The sequence below is a fragment of the Saccostrea cucullata genome, unplaced genomic scaffold, assembly GCF_032062105.1.
Source record: "Saccostrea cucullata isolate Sc308-1 unplaced genomic scaffold, CSIRO_AGI_Scuc_v1 ctg854, whole genome shotgun sequence".
Lineage (NCBI taxonomy): Eukaryota > Metazoa > Mollusca > Bivalvia > Ostreida > Ostreidae > Saccostrea > Saccostrea cuccullata.
Window position 1 is genome coordinate 134,142 of NW_026934639.1, and position 24,846 is coordinate 158,987.

The window sequence follows — 24,846 nt, forward strand, 5'->3', positions numbered from 1 at the left end:
TATGTCTCACATTTTAAAATCTAAATCTACAGTTTCATTTCACAATGAAATGGAAATGCAAGGAATCACTGTCTAGTTAGTATAGTATGCCAAGGACATCAACGATAGTGGGAGACATGGGATAATTTATGCGTAGCGGGCCTCCTTAGCGTCAGACACAGAGACATATGCGCACGAGATTTGCATGCATATTAGGCCTTCTTAGCTCTTGACCTATCGACCTGCCTAATTTACATTCCGGTAGAATTATCAAGAAATCAACTCCGGCAACTTTCAAAAAGTTATCAGAGAGAAAAAAAAAGTAGGAATGGAAATATATGTGTATAATAGAAAAATGAGACTGAGATATATAAATTGAGCTCATCTAAGATTTATGGTCTTTGTGGCAGACTAGGAAGAATATGTGGAAGGATATATTGTTTTAGTGGAGGTCAAATGGGCGGAGGGGGGGGGGGGTGTTCCAGCTTACTTTAACCCAGGTTAAGTTCTTTGTTACACCGGTCCACACCTTAACCTGGGTCTAGGCGGCCTCTGTTTTGGAGGATGGCCAAACTCAATATGGCTGTCTGACTTATTCGCATATAATGTGATTTTTTATTTATAATTGAACTTATCCTTTGATTTCATAGAATTACAAACATTAATTACAAACACCTTGGAAGAGAGAAGAGACGAAACTGCATTAAAATTTTACAAATACGGATTATATGTAAACGATTTTTTTTTATATTCTTTGTTTAGATCTTTTGTATAATTTATTTTCGAAGTAAACACTTTTTCTGCGCTGCTTCATTGCTGTATTTTCTTAATATCATTTTTTTAAAAATCTGTCATATGGAATTACTTCTGTGATTCAGTTTATAGATTTAGACCAGTTTTGTTGTTGAGCTGTGTAGGGAAGATCATGGAAGAGTTGTAAGTATTATTTTAATGATATTGAATTAATTTCTTTTTTAATATCAGACTGTTTTACCACTCATGATGAGGTACACATCAAATAATAATGTGATTAAACAATTACACGTGAGAATACTTTTAGAGGAATTGATGGAAAAAACTTTTGTATGAGATTTTGTAATCTTCAGTAAACATTTAATCGTGTGTTTTGGATAAATTAAAGCTATCTATTTTTTTTACTTATAGCATATAGGACACAGAGCGGGTTCCAGTAAATGTTTATCTATTATTCTATAGCCTCCTTCTTGACTCTTCAATAAGATATTCAGAGCAGAAGGAGAAACTTCAGTAGTACTGTTCACAGTGTATTCGAGAAGTGGTGTTAATCAGATATGGATAAAATCCAAAGGAAGTTGCCAAAATCGAGAACATTAAAATTTACGACTATTCAACTCTGCATACAACCATTCTCCATGTTAAATTAAAGTTTAGGCTTTTTGATACCATTGACAGCTGCCTTTTCAATAAAATGGATCTTTAATTTTACCTTCCTTTTCATTGATCACTTGCAAAAATTATTTTGTTAAAAAAACATTCTTCGTATACGAACAAGTACTCTAAAGATGATATTAAAATGATGCTTGAAATTCTATTGACAAAACATATACATGGCGAGACTGCTGATATTCTTGTTTTATCAACTTGTTTGTCAATAACTCACCTCGTCTTAGAAAGTATTCATACATTCAGACCTGTACGCATACAGTACATGAATGCGTACATATACTTGACTAGCGGTAAGAATAGAGCATCCTTTCATAGAAAGACACTAAGTATCATACATGAATGTTTACGGACGGGATAATCCCATTTTTGAAAAAATATGGTCTGCAACTTTTTTTCTTTGTTGATGTGGAGGGGGCACACTTGGTTTGTCTCCGTGTAAAAATAGGTCTATGCTGATTACTAATGAAAAAGGTATAAAAAGATAAGTAAAAAAACCTACTTATAACATCCAAAAGATACAATAAATGATCAGATTTTATATGAACAGAAAGCACTGGTTGACGTTATAAATCCGGATATAATTCTTCCCATCTTATCACTCTGTTTTTAGTTATTAATTAGCACGTTCTACTTTCAATTTCATGTGTACCAACTTATCGGCATGGATAAACGGTATCCTGAGGTACCTATTTTTTCATATCATAAGCTACTTTGCCTTTGACAATATTATGATCATATTCCTGATTAATGTACTATTCTTGCTATGAATGAATCGAGATAGAAGCACGTTATGTTAAAGTAGAAGTTGCAAACCAAAGTTTGCCAAAGCTTATACACAGACGAAATCTGATATATTAAATAACTTAATTTGCTTCATAAGTACTAGTACAATGCCTTATTAAAACGATGTAACGGATAGATTTTTCTAATTGCTAGATTTAACAGACTGTTTATATCTCCTGTGTCAGAAACATAATTATTTCGTTGAACATGTCGAATGCATTGCTATTTTTTCAGGAACATCCGCGGAATCTTATCCCAGCTCTCCTGCGGCAGTTTTATGATTTAGGCTGGGTAACTGGAACAGGAGGAGGGATCAGCATCAAATATGGGTCAGTTAGTACGGGTATTTTGATTTTTTTTAACCATAGTACAAAAATAACACAAGGCATCTAAACTCCAAGACTTGCAGAGAGCAAATTTTAAAAACCAAAAACATTCTGGGATGGGGTTCTCCGTGTCATTTAGAGTTAGTACCTTGTGCTCTAATTTTATGCTGTAGGTTAAGAAATTCATTACAGAAACAAGTACCAATGGTCTGTAGTTTTCATGAGATATTGGTCAAACTGAGCAGTTACATTGTACCATATAAAGATAGTGACCCCTGCCAGTTAGATAAAATGTTTTGTACCTAAAATAATATTGTCATAGTTTTACTGATAGAATTCTTTCTGATTCATTATAGGTATGAAGCAAATAACTGGGCAAATATTTCTAAATCTATGCTATAGAACAATCCATATAGTTCCAAATTGGCACAGCATGAAAAATTTAAAGCAAGGAAGAAATTTTGAGAATTTTAAATGTGCTGATCAAGGTTTGTTATGATTATTTGGTTGTTATTTTCAGTGCTTCTTCTTTAGAATGCTTCGAAATTGTGTCTCGGCAATTTTCAAGTGCCTCATTGTGCATGATGTGCTACATTGCAACTATTGAGGATGTATTATTATTGTGGTGACATCATCCCTAAACATAATTCAATTATCTTATCTACCTGTCAGTATAATTAAAATATAGATAAAGGTTAAAACCTTTTCTGAGCCTCAAGGTTCCAAAGACTGAAACTTATACACAGTTCTCTATAGCTTAGTGTATGAAGATCATTGATTTCAATTAGTTACCTGTCCAGTGCAGAAATACCCCCAGCGTAGCATGTACTGGTACTCCATCCCTTATATTTTAAAGTTGGTAGGTAGATAAGGTTTTTTTCTTGCTATCCCATAAATTGTTTATTATCATGAAAAACCTACAGACTTTTTTTTTGAGGTTTTCATTATTTTACATTGGACAAGGCAGATCTAGTATTTATCATGTTTATACATGTATTGCTTAAAAAAAACATTCATTGAAAAACTTATTTAAGAAATTATGTATGTTTGAAATGAAACCATGTCTATTTTCCCGGAAACTAAACAAAAAAAAATTCAAAATTCAAATTACTAAAAAAAAATGATTGGGTAAGGGTGATTTTGATTGGTCGGCCATAATATATCAAACAAATCATTTTTAGCTCACCTGAGCTGAAGGCTCAAGTGAGCTTTTCTGATCACTTTTTGTCCGTCGTCCGTCCGTCTGTCTGTCTAGCTGTCCGTCCGTCTGTAAACTTTTCACATTTTCGACTTCTTCTCAAGAACCACTGGGCCAATTTTGACCAAACTTGGTACAAAGCATTCTTGGGTAAAGGGGAATTTAAATTGTAAAAATGAAGGGCCATGTCCCCTCACAAGGGGAGATAATCAAGAAAAGACAAATTAAATAGGGTTGGGTCATTAAAAAATCTTCTTCTCAAGAACCACTGGGCCAGAAAAGCTGAAACTTATGTGGAAGCATCCTGGGGTAGTGAAGATTTTAAATTGTTCAAATCATGACCCCCGGGGGTTGGGCGGGGCCACAATGGGGAATCAAAGTTTTACATAGAAATATAAAGAAAAAATCTTTGAAAATCTTCTCAAGAACCACTGGGCCTGAAAAGCTGAAACTTATGTGGAAGCATACTGGGGTAGTGTAGATTCTAAATTGTTCAAATTATGACCCCCTGGGGTTGGGCGGGGCCACAAGAGGGAATCAAAGTTTTACATAGAAATATAAAGGAAAAATCTTTGAAAATCTTCTCAAGAACCACTGGGCCTGAAAAGCTGAAACTTACGTGGAAGCATACTGGGGTAGTGTAGATTCTAAATTGTTCAAGTTATGACCCCCGGGGGTTGGGCGGGGCCACAATGGGGAATCAAAGTTTTACATAGAAATATAAAGGAAAAATCTTTGAAAATCTTCTCAAGAACCACTGGGCCTGAAAAGCTGAAACTTATGTGGAAGCATCCTGGGGTAGTGTAGATTCTAAATTGTTCAAATCATGACCCCCTGGGGTTGGGCGGGGCCACAATGGGGAATCAAAGTTTTACATAGAAATATATAGAAAAAATCTTTGAAAATCTTCTTTTCAAGAACCACTGGGTCAGAAAAGCTGAAACTTATGTGGAAGCATCCTGGGGTAGTGTAGATTTCAAGTTGTTTAAATTATGATCATTTGGGTAGGGTGGGGTCACAATATGTATTACAAGGGGGAAATCTGGTAAAGAACGGAATGGGCAAAGCTTCTCAGGTGAGCGATGTGGCCCATGGGCCTCTTGTTTATTGTTGGCCTGAGTTACTTGCCAAACATTTAATACTACTGAGCTATGTTCTTCACAAGATTTTTAAATACAAAACATAATTTGAAATTTTTACAATGAAAGAATTTCATTTGTCTTACATGTTATTTTTTGAAATTGATTGTTTGTCATTGAATTCTGAGGAAGTATACTTTAGTTAAGTAATGAAAGATTAATCTTTTACTATTATAATTGTAGAGAAGAGATTTACATAGCTCCTTCAGGTGTCCAGAAAGAGAGAACACAGGTATTTGATGCTTTATATGGTAACTGTTTTATAAAGTCAATTAAAACATTACTATTTTAATTTTTTTTAACAATCATAACATTGAAATGGGTTTTAATTCAAAATGATGTACTAGGGCAAATGTATAAAAAATCAAATACCATACATGTATAATGCCATTATTAGTGATGTTCTCTTCAGTGCTAAAAATATTAAATGTTGTTATGATTGCTTGAAAATGTTATTTTTTTCAGAAAAATGGCTAAATTTTATTAGTCTCTAAAATATTAATCCTTAGTACTTTGATACTATTATACATGTTGCAGAGTTGATTTTTTTATTACTTAAATACTTTCGACATTTCCCTTGATTTACAGCCAGATGACATGTTTGTACAAACGATTGATGATGAAGACATAAGTGCCCCTCCTCCGGCTAAAAAGTTAAAGAAGAGTCAGTGTACACCATTGTTCATGTGCTCCTACAAAATGAGAGGTAGACATTGAAATACATACCTGATATACAGAATGTCACATTAGAAAAATTAATGCGAATAAAGATATCAAAGCAAAAAATACTTTGAGTAAGACTGAAGGCAATTTCCCCCTAAACATTTAAAGTGCAGTATCTAAAGTTTTTTTTTTATGATGTTTAGATGCAGGAGCAGTAATTCACACACATTCCAAAGCAGCTGTCATGGCAACACTTTTGTACCCTGGCACAGAATTCAGAATTACCCACCAAGAAATGATAAAAGGCATCAAAAAGTGCAAATCAGGTTTCAGCAAATCTATTTTCAGCCTTTCTTATAACTTTTTCATCTTTTGTTGAATAAAGAATTAATCCACTGAACACTTAAATAATAGGATGCCACTTAAAATAATGGTATATTTTCTTATAAAAAATTCATGTTTTTAGATCAATACTACAGGTTTGATGAAGAATTGGTTGTTCCCATCATAGAAAATACACCTTTGGAAAAAGATTTAAAGGTACTAGTTCTCATTCAGTACACAGCAAGATCTTCATAATGTGAACAGAAATAAATTTACCTTTCTATTGTCTTATTTGAGTTTAATGTACCATACAAGTGGAAATTTTAGCAAGAAGCAAATTTAGCAACTGCAAAAATTGGTAATACAGGTATATATTTTAGCAAGAAGTAATTTTTAATTGTCAAGAGAGCTCTTGAAGAGAAAAAGCTATAACAACCAATATTGAATGAATTGTTAGCAATATTCAATTGAAGCATCAATCTCAAACTCTTGCTAATAATGCCAAGATTAAATCCTCTTTAAAAAATCTTCTTATGTACAGTAATTGAAAGATAACTTTTTTGGGGGGTCACAAAATCTGTAATAAAGATTGATAATGTAATAGTAGATTGATTGTTCAGAATAGAATGTTGCGATGTACTAAAGAATGTGCACCAGGTAATTGACCGAAAGGTTGCCTATGATCTGGGGATGTATCATGACCAAGAACCAAGGTCTTTTAAAAAAGCAAGGTCTTGATCATAATCATGATAATGATGGGCAGTATGTGAGAAAATTGTCTTTAAACTATAAAATTTACTCTTTTAGATAAGTATATACATAGAGGATATTCAATGTTTTATAGTTGAATATGGAATTTATTTCACGAGTGGGACAGGATTTTTTTTTTTTATTTTCACGAGTGCCAAGCACAAGTGAAAATATTTAAAGAAATCCTGTCTCACGAGTAAAATAAATTGCATAATATTCAACTACAAAACATTGAATTTTCTGTTTATTAGATTTTCTTTGATTTTCCCTTTTCCTCTGTCTTTTTCTAATGCAGTCATAGGCTACATGACGTCATAGTTGAGCGGTTGAGACATCATAGCTAAGTGTTGTGAGATTGAAAATGTAAACAAGGATTTCAACAACATATTGGGGGGATCTTTGGCAGTTTAATTCAATGTCAGAATTGTTTATTTATTTTCTAACAGACCAGGGAGTATTTTTTATGACATTCTTTGTTATTGGAAGGAAAATCAAGTTTTACCGTGCTTCTGATATTTGTCACACTGTGACAGAATATCATTTTTATTCAATGAATAAATTACAGTATTTCATTTTTAAAAATGTAATAAATGTATCTATTAATACTAAATACTAAGACTCAGAGATTTTAGTGAAAATAACTATCTACTAGCAATTAATTTAAATGATAATGTAGGCTATAATTTTTGTTTATAAAACCCTGAATGATTTTTAAAAAATATTTCTATAAATCATTTGAAAGATGTTCTGTATCTGGTTTCAAGTTATTTGAAAAAAATTGTTTATCATTTTAACTTTTATGTAATGAGTAGTGTGTTGTTATTTATTTTTTCATCATGTTTACTTTGAGGATCGAAGGTAAAGTTAAGAAGATTCATAAAGATTATCTAAAATAACTTGCAAGCCAATAACTAATTATCCCATATCCTTTATAATGACCATTATCACCAGTGATTTATAATAATGAAATCCTTTCTGTTGTTATATAAAATAATGTAAAACCACAGAACATTATTTAATGCAGCTTACCGGTATGTCATTCCCATCTGTCAAAATATTTCATAATAGAAAATAAAATGGCTGTATGGGTGGGTTCAATTGGGTGCAGGTATCTGAGAAAACAGTTGTATTAAATAATAGTTGGAAATTTATTTTCAAGCCACCTCAGCTGCTTACTCTCATATGCAAAATGTTCGTGATTAGTCCAGAAGAAAAATAAAGCCAATTTTGTACTTGTTTTAGATTTTTATATTAAATCAAAGTTTTCTGTCCAATGTTTTAAAGAAATAATGAATGGATAAGATTTGGGCCAGAGAAAGGGGTTAGATATGGAAATAAGCAGGAACCTTATTTTTAGGTTAGATAGCCCCAGCTTTCCCCTCCCCTTTATTTTTTTTTCAGCAGAGAATAAAAAAAAGTAGAATTTCAATCCAATGCTTTCTCAGTTTTGTTAAATTGTACCCACCTATTTCATTGTCTATCATCAAATATTTGAATTGTAATAGATGGAAATGACATAAGGTGCATTTAAAGTTATATAATTACAGTAATACTCATTTAGTACAAACACGGATATTGTGAATTGACGGATTTAGCAAAGTTTTGTTAGATCCCCAACTATATAACTTTTACAAATTCCTTTTACAGATGCATTTGTATTATGAATTACAAATATAGCGAAGTAATTTCACGGGTCCCTGATTTGTTATAACCAAATTTTACTGTATTTTTTTTCTTTCGGAATTATTTTATATCTGATTTTAGGAAAGAATGTCATGTGCTATGAAAGATTACCCAGAATCCAGTGCTGTTCTTGTTCGTCGTCATGGTGTTTATGTGTGGGGAGAGTCATGGGAGAAAGCCAAAACAATGTATATTGTTACATAGGAATGATATTTAAACATAATTAATTTACATGAAAGAAATTTTAAACAGGATAAGAAAAAGAAAATCAGTGAATTTTAATATCCTTTTTAGACCTTAGATTTAACATTCTAAGGATATGTGATAAATTTAATGTATGTATGATACTAATGCTTCTAGAGATTGATGTTCAAATTACATGTAATATGCAGAAGTTTCATAGTTTTATGAAATACTTAGTTTCTTTTCGGCTGTGAATGTTATGGCTAAATGTACAATCTGACATATGATATATTTGTTTTCAGGTGTGAGTGTTATGACTACCTGTTTGACATTGCTGTACAGATGAAGTCTGCCGGGCTGGACCCCACGGAAGTCCCTGTCCCCCCTAAAGGAGCTTATTTACAATAGCTGACTAGGAATACTAGACTTCTTTATTAGTTTTATCTACAGTGGACCCTCATTTATCCGGACGCTTTGGTTCCCAGTCAATTTGTCCGGATATGTGAAGCATCCGGATATCTGAATCACCAGTTAAACAAGACAGGATAACATTTTAAAATTTCGTTCCGATGAAAAATCGTCCGGATACTGAAGCATCCGGATATCTGAAGGTCCACTGTATTTACAAAAATGTTATAGCTGACTTGGTTTCTTTTATTACTTAAGTCCAAGACCATGAGAGGTTAGTAATACTGTGAAATCATTAATTTTCATGGGGTTTAATTTCCTTTGTTTTTGAGGTATGGAGAGACCCACGAATTTATGACCACCAGAAGGTATAAAATTTTGTATGCATTACTACTAAACATTTTCCAACCACAAAATCAAAACCCTACAAACCAGTATTCTTTCCTCAAACCTCGATAATTTCACCCCACAAAAATATGTGATTTTACAGTATGTGTTGACTAAGCATCTCATCAGGATTATATCAGATTCTGCTTTGTCTTGGAAAATTAAGTTCAAATACATAGTGGTTGAACAGCAGCATTTCAAACATAAATATTTTGTCAGAATACCATGCATATATGGAAATTAGTTGAAAGTCCCGACCACATTTTGTTTATGTAAGATTTAGTTAGAGATAAGATTTGACTGTAAAAAGCAAATAATCTTACCATTTGTTTTATACCATTTTGTCAGTTTTCATAGAATTTTGTTGACATTGCATAATTACATTCTCCAAAAAAGTGTAATGTTCCTGAAGTAAAATTTGCTGATTTTTGTAAAAAATGATTCAAAACGAAGTAAAGGTACAGTATATGTACATGTATGTAATGCTTTAAGAATAGATTTTGATTGATATGGATCAGACCTATTGTAGGCCTTTCAACTGCCGCTAGGGGTCAGTTTTATGAACGATAACTCATTGTTGAAACGTGTTGAGAGTAGGCTCAGGGTATCTAACTGTTTACTCGCAAGGTAGTTTTTAGCATTTCCCAAGTGTTTCTTTGCTCTCAGTAGAATCCAGTGGTTTTAAAACGTAGCACCATGCAATGTTAAACTTATTTACTGTATAGTTGCGGACACCATTTCACTTCATATAATTAAAAGTTTTAATTAAAATAAAAAGTGAAATCTACCCTCCTTCTTAGTTCTAACCTAATTAAATTTTTATACTCGGTCGTTCCCCTTCGTGCTTAGTAACACAAGTAAGATGATCAATTGCTGCATTTACTTGTAAAAATATATTATATTTATATAGGAAGCGAAAACACGCGAAAACAAAAAACACGGCATGAAATTTTCTTTTTCTTCTTCATAATAATCGTCAAAGAGAGTTAAAAATATTGAATATAGTCTGTTCCCGATCTATTTGACCCTGTTATTTCAGGTAGAGTGAAGGCATTCTCTTTCTCATGGTCAACACTTTTGTGTACAAAACAATGTAAGGAACCCTTTTGTGTACATAACAATACCAATGCTGAAGCAGCCTATATGTCATTCCTATAAACGATAACTCATAAATGGGCACTAAGTTGGTCATTTTTCACACCTGAGTTACCTATCCTTAAAACACAACATCGGAAAAGTAAATTATAAATAATTAAACTTTTTTATGATGTAATTAAATGTATGCATAAGTTATTATCTTTTTTGATAATTTCATGTACCTATAAATCTATCTATGCAATGTTTTTTACCATATGTGCAACTTGAAAAATTAGTTGAAAGGCCTACCTATTGAATTCAAGCGTTTTAACTTCAAAAAAGAAATGTTACAAGCCAATGTATGCCCCCTCAATCTTTCAGGTGGAAACCAATTCCTTTACATCTTATCAGGGACTTTTTGGACTTTTAATCATTTATGTTTGATTATAATCAATGATGTTAATTGATTTTGGTCATTATTTGTTGAATATTTTAAATTTGTTTTTAAAAAAAGGAATGTTTCTGCTTTTGAGTTATTTATTTTGTTCACTGTTAATTAATAGCATACATTACTGAAATTAAGATATGTATTAAATGTGGAAAGCTTTTATCTTAATCCCATGGTTGTTTTGAAGAGTATTAAGTGGGAACAAGCTTAAATTAAGTAAATACCAATTCTTCCCAATCACACATACTTTTTGTCTCTGACAGCTAATTTTCCTTTGGTCATGTATAGTTTTAACACTTTTCAAATTGCAAAGAATATAATATATACGTACAAAATCCTTTGGACATGAACATGGTCTAATATTCTCACCAAAAATATCCAAATTGACCAGGAAAACTGAGGTCAATATTGATATTTTTCTGATTAATATTAAACCATCACTATAAGAGTCCATATTAAGATAATTGTTTTATGATGCAGTCTGGATTTGAATAAAGGCGGCATTGAAGGTTGCCTGACGACTCTATTTTATAATTAGCCATGTATTTATCATGTTTATGTCCCGGAAAGATTAATAATATCCAGATATTAACGGACCGACAGACAGATGGACCAGTATAACAACAATATACCTGAACAGTCTGTAGGTAGAACAGGCGCGGATCCAGAAATTTTTCAAAGGGGGGGGGGTTGAAGGCGAAAACAGTTTAAACGTACGTTGTACACATACATATAGTTAAATAACTCAATAGAATATCGATACAGGGTGGAGTATGGTTTTTGAAAGTGGGACGTTTATCAATCTGGGAAAAAGTACTTGTATACATTACCAGAAAGTTTTTGAAAAAGAAAGGAAAATAAATCTCCGAACCCGAAAATCCTATTTTGTAAAGGGATGGGGTTTTATTTTGTTTTTACAACCGAATTTCTTTATATATTACAACATTAGCCTTTCACCTTACATTTTCTATAGTAAAAACACAACAAAAAATTGGAACTTTCTTATTTTTCTTTCTTTTTTGCAAATCCAAAGGGGGGGGGGGGGGTTGCAATGATCCGCCACTGTAGAAAGTGTGAGTACTTAACCTGTTTACGGAATGCGTAAAAAGAGAAATAACTCTTACATATACAAAAATCGTTGACATACATGTAGGAATTTCTGTGAACAAAAAGGAATATTTTTTTTTAGAATATGGAAACAAGAGTAATTGTAACACCATACAAAATAAATTGAACTAGGCAAACTTCATTTTTATCTAAAACAAGATGTGTTTTTTGAAAGATTGATTCCCCCGTATGGCAGCTTATGGCAAATTCAAAGTTAAAATTTCTCAAACACAAGTCAAATTCCAAGGTCAAGAGATAAAACATATTGTTACCCAAATAAACTTATTGGTCTCAATGAATACTAGTATCTATGAAATATGAAAGGTCAAGCACTGACTAATCGTTTTAAAGTTTTGGCCTAGGTTCGAGGTTTTTTTTTAAGTAGGTAAAACTCCAAGGTCAAGGTAAAATGATAAAAATGAATGGTAAAAAAATTGGGTCTTTATTAAGGGAAGGTCTTGTCACAAGATATAAAATCCTTTGCATCAACTGCTCAAGAGCTGTAGCCAAAGATTAGTAATTTATTTCAGAAGTGGGTCAAACTCAAAAGTCAAGGTTAATATTGTTAGTATCTAACGGAAGGTCTTGTCACAAGGAAAATACCTTTGAAATATAAAGCACTAAAATCAACTATTCAAAAGTTGTAACTAGGGATGGAGTTTTTATGAAAGTTGCAATTGGTCAAACTCCAAAGATCAAAGGGAAAAAAATCACACCTTAAAAAAGCCAAATCTCCAACCAATAGGAACTTAAAAGCTATGGACAAAGTTCTTCTATACTAGATTCGATTACGGGGGCATAAACATCTGAACAAGTACAAAACAATGTTGATGAATCAAATAAACTATAGTTTCTATTTTACAACATATATTGATTGCTAAAAAATTTTCACTAATGAGACTTGACAAACTTCATTTCAAAACGTCACTGGTTCGAATTCTCTCTTTCCATCTGAAAATAGAAAGATTTAAGTAGAAATTAATTAAAGAAACTGGGTAGATAAGCCGAAATATAAGCCTAGACATAACGTACGACAATTAAAAAATCAATTTAAAATATATTTCCATACATAGGATGCTATAACTACATTTTTTTTTCAATAGAGAGGATCATAGCTACATTTTTCAGAAGAAATAATGAAAGACAATGGAAAGATATTTCTTTTTCTACTTGCAAAAGTTTTGTAAGAAGAAGCACTTAAAATTACGTTCCCTTACTTAAATTTTCACCGGAGTCTTAACAAAACTGTCGACATGCACATTCTTAAAGTCCGAATACTCTTGCTAAATGTGCGTAGAATATGTATTGAGGAAAGTGCTCGAAGCATGCTTTGACGCTATGATTTTTTTTTTTAATTTTTATTTTGCCATAGGCCTGTAATTAATTTGAAATGTTGCTAGAGCTAGGATTGAAACATTTCTTTCACGGAAAATTATCATTTAAATGCAACACTGAACCCTGTAAATCACTTGAAATTGCTGAAAACCGGGACAGACTACAGAGAGATAAATTGATTTTTAGCTCACCTGAGCCGTCTGTCTGTCCGTCCGTCTGTAAACTTTTCACATTTCCGACTTCTTCTCAAGAACCACTGGGCCAATTTTGACCAAACTTGAAACAAAGCATCCTTGGGTGAAGGGGAATTTAAATTCTTAAAATGAAGGGCCAGATCCCCTCACAAGGGGAGATAATCAAGAAAAGACAAAAATAGGGTGGGGTCATTAGAAAATCTTCTTCTCAATAACCACTGGGCCAGAAAAGCTGAAACTTATCTATAAGCATCCTTGGGTAGTGTAGATTCTAAATTGTTCAAATCATGACCCCCGGGCGTAGGGCGGGGCCACAATGGGGAATCAAAGTTTTACATAGAAATATATAGGAATAATCTTTTAAAATCTTCTTCTCAAGAACCACTGGGCCGGAAAAGATGAAACTTATCTATAAGCATCCTTGGGTAGTGTAGATTCTAAATTGTTCAAATCATGACCCCCGGGGGTAGGGCGGGGCCACAATGGGGAATCAAAGTTTTACATAGAAATATATATAGGAAAAAATCTTAAAATCTTCTTCTCAAGAACTACCTGGCCAGAAAAGCTGAAACTTATCTATAAGCATCCTTGGGTAGTGTAGATTCTAAATTGTTCAAATCATGACCCCCGGGCGTAGGGCGGGGCCACAATGGGGAATCAAAGTTTTACATAGAAATATATATAGGAAAAAATCTTAAAATCTTCTTCTCAAGAACTACCTGGCCAGAAAAGCTGAAACTTATGTGGAAGCATCCTGGGTTAGTGTAGATTCTAAATTGTACAATTCATGACCCCCGGGGGTAGGGCGGTCCCACAATGGGGAATCAAAGTTTTACATAGAAATACATAGGAAAAATGCATGTTTGGAAATTTTTTTCTGAAGAACCACTGGGCCAGAAAAGCTGAAACTTATGTGGAAGCATCCTGGGGTAGTATAGATTCTAAATTGTTCAAACATGGCCCCCGGGGGGTAGGGCGGGGTCACATGGGGAATTAAAGTTTTACATAACTTCTCATGTGAGCGATGTGGCCCATGGCCCTCTTGTTTAAAAAAAATTATATTGAATTTGACTACGGAATGCTCCGTCAATCTGATCAGCTCACGACGAGTGTGACTTGTCGACAGGGGATGCTTGCTCCTCCTAGGCACCCGATCCCACCTCTTGAATTCCCAAGGATCCTTATAAATTATGCCCTCTTCATCGATTTGTTTTGTTTATAGAATTCTCAAATGGGCTTTTGAGAATCAATCCACATATGATATTCAATACTTCTATAATATTCCGCACAACAGTTCGTCTATAAGAACATGTAGAAGTTTATATTTTCATAGAGTATAAAAGATTAGTGTTTATTAGAGCATTTGCTTTACCCTGCACTGTATCTCTCCCGGATTGTATTCATCACCTGCATACGGCGTTTATATATCTCAGTTGCTTCGATACGAAAAAGCATGCTCTACGTATGAACAATTTCTAAAACGAGGTAAACTATTGACAAACAAATTGATGAAACAAGAATATCATCATTTCGTAAGTTCTATGGTCAATACAATGAGTCAATGACCTTGTCAGCAAATACAATTTATCATTGAGTCAAATGCTGACTGACGTTTTTTCATACTAATTGTTAGTTCATTAATATTATTTGTACAATGAATTGACGACCGATTTTCCCGTGTTTTACCGATCATGACAAGGAGCACACGGTGCGCCGGTGTGACTGGTCGGCAGGGGATGCACACTCCTCTTTGGCACCTGATCCAACCTTTGATGTTTTGGAGGTCCATGTTTGCTCTGCTACTATTTTGTATTGTTTTCTGGACTTTTGATCTTGAATTCATTATCTCCATATGTTTCATTTATGAAGTAAAGGAAATCCGTATCCAATATAGCCTAAGTAGGGTAGATCGAACTCACTTAGGTTGGCAAAAATGATTAAGTTTTTAAGATAGAAGTAGGCATAAGATGATCGGTACAAGAGATTTTGTTATGCATGATATAAATGAAAAAAAAATAAATAAAATCCTTTTTGCGCTTCAAAGTTAATTTTTGTATTCGAGAGAAAACACTATTACGGATTTATCCGGCATTGGTTTTAAATGTTACGTAATAAGAACCCGGAAGTCGCCAAGTCGTCTGCATCCTCTGTCTTCAGCTAAACTTTCATTATGCCACGAGGAGGTAAAAAATATAGAAGTGGGAAACTACAAGAAGAAACGTCAGCTAAACATAAACTTGAATTAGATAACGACGAACCTGATTCAGATAACAGTCCTAGCAGCAGTCCCGCAAGAGGTAATACCACGTGAACTTGAAGTTACCGGGGTATTCTGTGTAGGGTAGATATAAAGCCTTCAGATAACAGGTTTTCAAGGAGTTTTCAATAATGGAATGAAAACATGTGGATTAACGTTGAATATTTATAATTCTTTCTTTTGTATTTTACATTGAATGGGTCACTGTGGGATTCCTATTGAGGGGGAAATTTTGATTACTTCAAGTAACCCCAAAGGGACCCGGTTTAATTTGTGTAAAATTCTTAACGAAAAAAAAGCCTTGAGAATTTTTTCCATTTATATAGATTTGGTAATTTTAAGGTAGACTGCAGAAGGCATATAAAAGACCTCAGAAATGTAAGATCAAAGGCGGGTCCAGGGCCGGCGCGCCGGGCGTGCGCCCCCCCCCCCCTCCGTTTGAACTTTTTGAACTTTATATGTCCAATATCCTTAAATCAAGGAAAAACATCTCTTATTTGTAAGAACTTGTCAGCCCTTGCTTTAGACCCATTGGGGGCTTCAGTACAGCTGCCTGACCCTCTGTCTTCTACTGCCCCCCCACCCCCCGTTCTGAAATTTCTGGATCTGCCGATGAAGATGAAATTAATTTCAACTGGTATTTATAAATAGGATCTGTTCAAGTTTCCTATATTGAAACTTATGTGGGGTATTCGAACTGTATCAAGGGCCTTTTGAGACACATTTTATACAATCGATGATTAATCTGATGGGCATGATAGAGTGGCTTAATTTATTTGCTAAAGGCAAACAAAGCCAGGGGAGGGATGGGTAAAATGTATTGTTATGGCTGCATTATAAAGAACAAATTAATTTTCATGATATTGTCTCATTATATTTGTAGAAGAAACCCCACTAATACCAAGACAAGGGAAGAAGAGAGAAAATGAAAACAGTGATGAATTCTCGTAATACATTTTTTTTATTCTTGATGTGTATATTTTTATTTATTTACTTTAGAAGAAGAAACTCAAGTAAGTGAAATACTACTTATCAATTTGATAATACTATTTCTTTTAATTACAGATCAGAAATGCAGAAGATGTTAGAATGTTTTGGAGGTAATTTAAAAATACTGTATTACTACTGGTATTTAATACGTGTGCTTTAAAAATTACAACAATCATTATCCCTTCTAATAGAGACTACATGTACCTGTCATATGTAAGAAAAAAATTTTTTTAGTCTTTACCTGCTTGATTGAATATATTGTGAAAACAGTTGATTTGCCTTGCTCTTCAAATAAATATTAGAAAAGAACTTGAGCTGTATTGATTGTATCTTAAATAATGTATTTCTCCTGCTATAGCTGACATATCAAAGACATTGGTGAACAAGAGGAAGCGCCTAGAACAGTATACTCAGAATTCACTGAAATCTAGCACCAAGAAAGTGGAAGACATCTGGAAGATGCAGCAGGCAGAAAGGTATGACAAAGGAAAGAACCTAATTATAATGTAAATGCTAACCTTGAGTGCTAAAAAGAGAGGAAATGCATATTGCATGGTAAGAAGCTATAAAATACAGAGTACTATACTGTCTATACATATCCTTCCTCACATCACATAGAAGATGAGGAAACAGAAGCAAACACTAAATGTCATATACATAAAGTCTGGATTCCTATAATGCCTAAGGTTGGATGATTTTTATGGTTCTACCATTTCCAAAAATGGAATCCAAAAATATTTAATATCCTATCATTATAACTGTTATATGCAAAATGTTCTGTATTATACATGTACATTATAGTATAATATAATTTTTTAAAATTAAATTCTGCCCCTTGCGATCATCTTATCAAATATTTGCAGGCAAAAGTTGCAGGATGAGTATTTAAGACAAGTTGGTACAGTATTTCAGCAATGGGAGTCGGACATTGAGAAAACTAAAGAACAGGAGGAAAAACTGAATGTAAAGGATCTTCTTTAAATTACATTATTTTTATGACTAATTAAGAAGAAAATGTACTTGTGAATATATCACTCATGCAATTATGAATTCTTCCAATTTTTAGCTCTACTGGTCAGAGACCAGAAGAGCTTCTGCGATAGTAATGCGTCTGGCGTCCATCCGTCTGTCCGTCTGTCTGTAAACAATTTTTCAAAATGCTACTCCTCCTACAGTTTTGGTCTGATTTCAATATAACTTGGCATACAAGTAGACTACACTTAGATACATAATTCTGTTTATCGATTTTTGATTTTGACGAATGGTGTTGCCGTGGTTACTAAAAATAGAAATTTCTCTGAAATTCTTTCAAAATGCTACTCCTCCTACAGTTTTGATCTGATTTCAATATAACTTGGCACACAAGTAGACTACACTAAGATACTTAATTCTATGTATCGGTTTTCAACCCTGCGATGAACGGTGTTGCCGTGGTTAGAAAAAAATAGTAATTCTGTGAAATTCTTTTAAAATGCTACTCCTCCTACAGTTTTGGTTTGATTTCAGTATAACTTGGCACACAAGTAGACTACACTTAGATACATAATTCTCTTTATCGATTTTTGATTTTGACGAACGGTGTTGCGGTGGTTACTAAAAATAGAAATTTCTCTGAAATTCTTTCAAAATGCTACTCCTCCTACAGTTTTGATCTGATTTCAATATAACTTGGCACACAAGTAGACTACACTAAGATACTTAATTCTATATATCGGTTTTCGATTTCGATATCGGTTTTCGATTTCGATGAACGGTGTTGCCGTGGTTACTAAAAATAGAAATTCTGTGAAATTCTTTTAAAATGCTACTCCTCCTACAGTTTTGGTTTGATTTCAGTATAACTTGGCACACAAGTAGACTACACTAAGATACATAATTCTGTATATCGGTTTTTGATTTTGATGAACGCTGTTGCTGGTTACTAAAAATAGAAATTTCTGTGAAATTCTTTCAAAATGCTACTCCTCCTACAGTTTTGGTCTGATTTCAATATAACTTGGCACACAAGTAGACTACACTAAGATACATAATTCTGTATATTGGTTTTTGATTTTGATGAACGGTGTTGCCGTGGTTACTAAAAATAGAAATTTCTGTGAAATTCTTTCAAAATGCTACGTCTCCTACAGTTCTGGTCTGATATCAATATAACTTGGTACACAAGTAGACTACACTAAGGTTTATAATTCTATTTATCGATTTTTGATTTTTATGAATATTGTTGCAGTAGTTACTAAAAATAGAAATTTCTGTGAAATACTCTCAAATGCTACTCCATATACACTTTTAGTCTGATTATAATATAATGTGGCATGCAAGTAGACTACACTAAGAACACAAAAAGACTTATAATCAAGGATCATTATTCTATTTATAGCTGTTGTAAAGTTTCAATTCCCAACTCTCTAAGTACTTTTTTCTTCCTTTGCTGTAAGTGCAAACCAGAAGAGCTTCAGTCTCGACAGAGACTTCTGGTTAGTACTTTACAATCATACTCCAAGAATTTTTAGCTCTTCTGAGCCAAAGGCTCAAAGATGCTATGCGGTGTGCGTAAACTTTTTAGAATATGGGCCATAACTCAAGAACCCCTTGGCCAATCAGTACCAAATTTGTCACAGGGTATCCTTGGACCAAGGGCTACCATTTATACTAAAATAAGGGTTGGGACCCTTAAACAAGGGGAGATAATCAGGAAAACAAAACCAAAAGTACTGGTTGTTAAAAAATCTTCTCCATAACCACCAGGCAGATTTTCACCAAACTTACATACAAGGATCAGGATATGTCGAAGATTAAAATTTGCACAGGGAATTACCCTGAGGCAAAGGGCGTGGTCTCAAGGTCACTTCAAAGTTGACCTAAATTTACAATTAATAAAAATCGTGCATATTTTGCTTACTATAAGGACTAGGATCATCAAATCTTGTAAGTTGATGCAACTTAGGACTTCACATCATGATAACTCAAAAGTAGGTCACCTACTTTTTAAATTTTGCGGCCATTTGTTTTCAAATTGATTTGAAGGCATATTTTGGACACTTTAAGGCCTATGATCATCAAACTTTGTCAGTTGATACATCTTGGGTCCTCAAACAATGTCAACTTAAAAGTAGGTCACTGTGACCTACTTTTTTGAACTTTATGACTTATCCTTTCAAAAACATTAAATCCCATTATTTCAGACACTGGGAGGTTTAGAATCATCAAATCTTGTACTTTGATGCATCTTGGGACCTTAAAACATATTTATGAAAAAGTAGGTCACTGTGACCTACTTTTTGAATTTTGCCGACATTTGTTTTCAAATTGTTTAAAACGCATATTTTGATTACCTTCAGACCTACGATCATCAAACTTGGTCAGTAGATGCATCTTAATTGGGTCCTTGAAAAATGTGCCAAAAAGAGAGTCAAATGACCTACTTTGACATTTTATGGCTATATTTAAGTATCTTAGGTATTTATTGGCTTAGAATCATCAAACTTTGTGAGTCCATGCATCTTGGGTTTTCGGAGAGTGACGACCAAAAAGTCAGTCTTCACGAAAACTCACTGGTCCGAAGACCGAGGCCAGTGAATTTTGATGTCGGGTCAGTGAAAATCAAAATTCAAGAAGTCTGATAGGCTTGTTGATTCTAAAATCATACACAGTCAATATATACTAAAAGACTTACTTGCATAAATTTCATTAATATAAAAAATAAAAATAACAAGCACGTGTTGTTGAATCGTATTATGATAACCCTTTTCGAACATGGATGTATTACGTAACAACCGGAACTAGCTAGTAACTATTAACTAGTACGTAAAATGTGCAAAATTCCAACGAACAACTTACCGAAATGCAACAAGGGACGAAAAATTATTTCGAAAGTTGAATATAAACATGTATAAATTTACAGTTATGAAAATGTATTTATTTTATTATTTAATTAAGGGGCCAGTAAAAATTTTGGTGGGCCCGTAAAGTTTGAAAGTTCACTGGTCCGACTGGCCAGTTAGTTTGAAAAGTTTTCGTGAAGACTGAAAAGTAGGTCATGGTGACCTACTTTTGACATTTTGTGACTATAATTAAGTATCTCTGGTATTTATTGACCTAAAATCATCAAACTTTGTCAGTTGATGCATCTTTGATTTTGATGAACGGTGTTGCCAAAAAGTAGGTCACAATGACCTATTTTTGACATTTTATGGCTATGTTTAAGTATCTCAGGCACTTATTGGCTAAGAATCATCAAACTTTGTCCGTTGAGGCATCTTGGGTTTTCGGAAATTGTCGACCAAAAAATAGGTAACAGTGACCTACTTTTGAATATCTCAGGTACGTATAAGCTTAGAATCATCAAACTTTGTCAGTTTAGGCACCTTGAGTTTTCGGAGATCATTGACCAAAAAGTAGGTCACCATGACCTACTTTTGACATTTTATGGCTATATTTAATTATATCTGGTACTTATTGACACACAATTGTCAAACTTTGTCAGTTGAGGCATCTTGGGGTTTCAGAGAATGTTGACCAAAAAAGTAGGTCATGGTGACCTACTTTTGAATATCTCAGGTACTTATTTAATCAGAATCATCAGTCTTTGTCAATTAATGTATCTTGAGTCCTCAGAAAATTTCAATCAGAAGGTAGGTCACTGTGACCTACTTATGTATTTTATAATTATGTTATAATATCTTCAGTCTTAACTGGCTAAATATTATATTAATAATATTAAACTTTGTAAGTTGCTGCATTTTGGGTCTTATGTTTCTAATAGAGTTGGAGGCTTCTAATAGAAGTGATAGATTGTACAATTTATCAGAAGAGCGATTCAAGGCCCTTGGGCCTCTTGTTTTGTTTTATATTTAATGTAAGAATTCTGTATTTTATATCAGTAAAGCGATTATCAATACAAATGAGTCCTTATCATTTTATACATTAAAGTGAGAAAGACTTGCACACTGAGTTGTACATGTCTATTTAAATGTTTGGTAAATATCATTTGCATCACCCTCTCTCAAATTTATTTTCATAAATGAAACAAAATTACAATATATGGTGTATATAATAGTTTTTGGGAGATTCTGTAAATTTATTTTAGAATAAATGCACATTGTCATTTTATTTCCTCCACAGCAAATGTTTAAGCAACAGCAGAAAATGTTTCAACAGGCAAGAGTTGTACAAAGTCAGAGGCTAAAAACTATAAAACAGCTGCATGAACAGTTCACTAAGGTCAGTTTATATGATTGTTCACCCTTGAATCATTATGTTAAGACAAAATAGTACATGTACTGGAGTTATAATCTGATAAATACAATGTCTGTTTGTAATGACAACAGGGAATTGAGGAGCTGGAGAGATGTCACCATAATCAGCAATCATCTGTACAGTCGGAACTGAAGAAAGAAATGTCTCTTCTACAAAAAAAAATACTCATGGACACTGTAAGTCTATAACTGTACATCATAATGTACATTAAATTTATACTAAAAATTCCAAACAAAATAGTTTTATATGAAAAGCAATTCAGTTATGTGTATTGTACGGATTGTACATGTTGCATTAAAGTACTGTAAAGTTACTTATTTGCGTGAGAGAAATATTCGCAAAATTTGTGATCTTCTTTAACTCATGAATATTTATTGTCACAAACAATTTATTTTGCTGTGTATTTGTGAAGAATGTTTTCCACTGAAGTTGTGAAAATTAAACGGATTGATTCCAAACTGATGAATTTCAAACAAAAGAAAGTTTGAATATCTGGTATTGTCTGACAGCTAGTTTATAATATGCTTTAAAATCTTTTTTCAGCAACAGCAAGAAATGGCAAATGTGAGGAAATCCCTGCAAACAATGCTATTCTAGAATGTTTTAATGGTGGTAAAATCTATGATGAGGTTGAATCATGATCGGTTGATGTTTTATTTCTATTTCTTTGTTACTTGTAGACACTATACTTGTTATGTAAATTATGAATTTTAAGTTTGAAATAAAATAAATATTAAAATGGAACACTTTTTTGTTCAGTTCATAAATGTTGAACTTGTTGAAATTTTGAATGTTGAAAAGTTCAGTTTAAACTTGTTGAAGTATTATCAAAGATTAAAAAAGTGACATTAACTATATAGTTTCATTTGAGAAAAAAGGTCATTCCTGTTAAATATGAATTGCATTATTAGCTTGCCAGAGCCAAAACAATTGACTAAATTTTGTCTGGTGCATTTACATAAACATAAACTATTTTTTTAAATTTTCCTTTTCTCCAGAACCAATTGGCCATTTCAAACTAGCAACAAGTTCTTGGACCTTGACAATCCATTTTTATATACAAATAGATTTGCTATTCTCTTTTTTAAGGGAGATAACTATGATAAATAGTATATAATGTGAATAATAACTATGAAAAATAGTATACAATGTGAATATTTGAAACCTTTTCAGAAAACATGGACTAATGAATGAAATTCAATTTTCCCACTAAGGTATACATTCAATCTTAAATCATGGTCCTCAAGGCTAGGGTAGGGCCCAAGGGTTCATGAGGAGAGTAGCATATCAGAAACCCTTGGCTAGTGAAGTTGTCACAGGTGACACACATGTCAAATATGCACCCCCAACTTTTCTCTTGCAAAAATTAGGCAGTTTCACCAATGTTGACTTTTCTAAAAGTAGGTCAAACGTCAAGGTAACAGAGTATAACATTTAAAAATAGAGAACATTTTGAAGGGTTTGTCATAGAAAAGCTTAATAGATAAGACTCGTAATGACAGCTTTCACAAAATGTGTGTGAGGAGAAAGGGAAGAAGGGGGGGGGGGCAAGGCCTGACCACAGTAGGTCATTCAAAATGATTTCATAGTCAGCAAGACAATGGTTAGGTCACTTCTTACTACATGTATAGGGGATCATTGTTTCTTAAGAGAATAAAATGTTGGACATTTTCTTGTTGACAATTTCAACTGCTCTTTTTAAAAAGTTAATCTGGGATGCTTACTTTACTTGCTTCATAAGATTTGTCTTGAAGGTGAAGTAAAAATGACATTCAAAATATGTACAATTACATGTACTGATTCAAACAAATAACCAGAAGTCTCTGTTGAGACTGTAGCTCTACTGGTTTATACTTAAAACAAAGGCAGAGAAAAGTAGCAGTTGGGACTTGAGACTTTAAAATAGCAATAAATAGAAAAATGATCCTTGCCACTCATCAAAATAAAAACCGATGCACAGAATTTTGTATCTTAGTATAGTCTACTTGTGTGCCAAGTTATATTGAAATCGGACCAAAACTGTAGGAGACGTAGCATTTTGAAAGAATTCCACAGAAATTTCTATTTTTAGTAACCATGTCAACACCATTCATCGAAAGAAAAAACCGATGCACAGAATTATGTATCTTAGTGTAGTCTACTTGTGTGCCAAGTTATATTGAAATCGGACCAAAACTGTAGGAGGAGTAGCATTTTGAAAGAATTTCACAGAAATTTCTATTTTTAGTAACCATGTCAACACCGTTCATCGAAAGTAAACAGCCATGCACAGAATTATGTATCTTAGTGTAGTCTACTTGTGTGCCAAGTTATATTGAAATCGGACCAAAACTGTAGGAGGAGTAGCATTTTGAAAGAATTACACAGAAATTTCTATTTTTAGTAACCATGGCAACACCATTCATCGAAAGTAATCACCCATGCACAAAATTATGTATCTTAGTGTATTCTACTTGTTTGCCAAGTTATACTGAAATTGGACCAAAACTATAGGAGGAGTAGCATTTTGAAAGAATTTCACAGAAATTTCTATTTTTAGTTACCACGGAAACATCATTCATCGAAAGCAAAAACCGATGCACAAAATTATGTATCTTAGTGTAGTCTACTTGTTTGCCAAATTATACTGAAATCGGACCAAAACTGTAGGAGGAGTAGCATTTTGAATGTTTTTCATAGAAATTTCTATTTTTAGTAACCATGGCAACATCGTTCATCGAAATCAAAAACCTATGCACAGAATTATGTATCTTAGTGTAGTCTACTTGTGTGCTAAGTTATATTGAAATCGGACCAAAACTGTAGGAGGAGTAGCATTTTGAAAAATTGTTTACAGACAGACAGACAGACGGACGGACGCCGGACGCATTACTATTGCATAAGCTTTCCTGGTCTCTGACCAGTAGAGCTAAAAATTAAAACTTGAAATGCAGA

The 24,846-nt window shown here is 33.3% G+C and overlaps 2 protein-coding genes across 2 annotated transcripts; both read left to right on the forward strand.

Moving 5' to 3' along the window:
* Window positions 1–2,019: 2,019 nt before the first annotated feature.
* On the forward strand, window positions 2,020–9,559 carry LOC134241101 (methylthioribulose-1-phosphate dehydratase-like). Its single transcript, XM_062723189.1, has 9 exons — window positions 2,020–2,086; window positions 2,422–2,516; window positions 5,034–5,082; window positions 5,439–5,556; window positions 5,717–5,839; window positions 5,980–6,053; window positions 8,352–8,458; window positions 8,756–8,890; window positions 9,065–9,559. The coding sequence occupies exons 1-8, from the start codon at window positions 2,066–2,068 to the stop codon at window positions 8,859–8,861; spliced, it is 693 nt and encodes a 230-aa protein (XP_062579173.1). The 5' UTR covers window positions 2,020–2,065; the 3' UTR covers window positions 8,862–8,890; window positions 9,065–9,559.
* Window positions 9,560–15,509: 5,950 nt separating this feature from the next.
* On the forward strand, window positions 15,510–22,656 carry LOC134241108 (synaptonemal complex protein 3-like). Its single transcript, XM_062723195.1, has 8 exons — window positions 15,510–15,706; window positions 16,550–16,613; window positions 16,732–16,766; window positions 17,015–17,132; window positions 17,520–17,619; window positions 21,778–21,876; window positions 21,984–22,088; window positions 22,456–22,656. Exons 1-8 carry the CDS (start codon window positions 15,580–15,582, stop codon window positions 22,507–22,509), a joined length of 702 nt encoding a protein of 233 aa, XP_062579179.1. The 5' UTR covers window positions 15,510–15,579; the 3' UTR covers window positions 22,510–22,656.
* The last annotated feature ends 2,190 nt before the right edge of the window (window positions 22,657–24,846 follow it).